Source organism: Mesitornis unicolor, unplaced genomic scaffold (genome assembly GCF_000695765.1).
Source record: "Mesitornis unicolor isolate BGI_N332 unplaced genomic scaffold, ASM69576v1 scaffold36304, whole genome shotgun sequence".
Taxonomy (NCBI): domain Eukaryota; kingdom Metazoa; phylum Chordata; class Aves; order Mesitornithiformes; family Mesitornithidae; genus Mesitornis; species Mesitornis unicolor.
Genome location: NW_010181391.1, coordinates 1 through 2005, shown reverse-complemented (window position 1 = coordinate 2005; position 2005 = coordinate 1). Strand labels below are relative to the sequence as shown.

General features: G+C 54.8%; 1 protein-coding gene across 1 annotated transcript; it reads left to right on the top strand.

Annotated features, from left to right (window-relative positions):
• Positions 1-101: 101 nt before the first annotated feature.
• RASL12 (RAS-like, family 12) lies at positions 102-1827 on the top strand (the record flags this gene model as incomplete). Its single annotated transcript, XM_010183415.1, has 3 exons — positions 102-158; positions 1478-1551; positions 1637-1827. Coding segments are annotated over 3 exons (322 nt in total), but the record flags the coding sequence as incomplete, so codon positions are not given.
• Positions 1828-2005: the final 178 nt, after the last annotated feature.

The window sequence follows — 2005 nt, the reverse complement described above, 5'->3', positions numbered from 1 at the left end:
GGTGAGACGGGCGCCCCGCCGCCACGGGGATGGGCGGGCATCGGGAGGTGCCGGTGTTTTGGGAGCACACCCGTCTCACTCCCCTCTTTCATCTCCCACAGCCCTGACCGTGAAGTTTCTAACCAAGAGGTTCATAAGTGAATACGATCCCAACTTGGGTAAGATGATTTCTCCATGCGTGTGTTTTCCCCCCTGGTTGCTCCCACGGAGCATCCTTCCCATCTCCCGCATTTCCCACGAATATGGCATTTAAGAAGAAAAAAAAAACAACAACAAAACCCACTCACAATGACATAAAAAACAGCGGAAGGGCTGGATTTGACCCAAACCCGCCTATAAAAACAGAGGTGAAAGCAGCGCTCCCCCCACGGGCATATCCCACGGCGGGGACGTCAGCTCCCGGCATCACCCCGCAGAAACTGAAATTATTTAGGACATTTGGGGAGCACCTCGTGTCTCCTGCTTGCCCCTGGGGGTACGGGGCAGTGAGCAGGGGCCACGGGGGCTGCGCTTTGCAGCAAGCGGTTCTGGGAATTTTAAATTTTTTTCCCGCTCGTTTGAGTAATTAATAACTGTTTTCCTAGGCCTGGCTCCAAGGCGTGGGGAAGAACCATCAATGATTTATCAGGGACATTAGGGAGATGTGGACCTTGTCCAGGAACAGACTCCAGCCCCTAATAACTCAGCAACTCTTAGGGAAGAAGGATAAATCCTTTCCTCCTCAGATCTTTTTTGGGAACGTGGTTTCATCTTCCCACGTCAAAACCTTTCCGAAACGCATCCATTAGGACCCGGCTGGGAGCAGACGTCCTCCTCCCAGGGGAACGGCTCCGTGGCTCTCCCTCCCTGCCCTCCTCCCAAAAAAAGGGGTGCTCCTTTTGCCTAATTTACTGGAAACGGTCCTGGTGTTGAGCTTCCCACTCGCTTTATCTCACCAGGTTGTGGCATTTTGGGTGCTGCAGTGTAAGAAAGACATTGAGGGGCTGGAGAGGGTCTAAAGGGCAACAAAGCTGGGGAAGGGTCTTGAGGATGAGTCTTGTGAGGAGCTGCTGAGGGACTTGGGGTGGTTTAGGCTGGAGAAAAGGAGGCTGAGGGGAGACCTTATTGCTCTACAACTGCTCAAAAGAAGGGGGTGTAGAGGTGGGTGTGGGTCTCTTCTCACAAGTTACAATCCATAGGATGAGAGGAAATGGCCTCAAGTTGTGCCAGGGGAGGGTTAGATTGGACATTAGGAAAAACTTCTGCACTGAAAGGGTTATCAGAGCCTGCCATGGGCTGCCCAGGGAAGTGGTGGAGTCGCCATCCTTGGATGTATTTAAAATATAGATATGGTACTCAGGGACATGGTTCAGAAGCAGGCATGGTAGGGTTAGATCGTGGTTGGACTTGATGATCTTAAAGGTCTTTTCCAACCACGACGATTCTATGCTCTCATGAAGACCCCAGCCCATCCTCACCACCACCCTTCTCCTTGCAGAGGACACCTACGCCTCGGAGGAGCTGGTGGACCAGCAGCCGGTGCTGCTGAAAGTGATGGACACGGCCGACCAGGTGAGGCTCTGGGGCACCCGAATACCCGGCATGAGGTGGCTGGACCATGGCTGGACCACGGCTCAGCTGCTTCCTTCGCCCCCAGGACGGCCCCGGGAACTGCGAGCGTTACCTGCACTGGGCCAGCGCCTTCCTTGTGGTGTACAGCATCGAGGACAGGAAGAGCTTCGAGGGCTGCCAGCCCTACCTGGAGGTCCTGGCCCTGCACGCCAGGGGCTGCCAGCGCCGCTGCCCCGTGCTCCTCCTGGGCAACAAACTGGACATGGACCAGTACAGGTACCAGGCGCGGGAGAGAGAGATCCCCCCATCCCCTCTGGCTGGGGTGCAAACCACAAATCTGATCTGTTTTGGTGGTTATTTCTACCCCTGTCGGTATTGGCCATGTCCTCCCACATCTCTGAGGTTCCCACTCTCCTGCCTGGGGGATGATGTGTTTGTTTTGGTATTTTCAGCA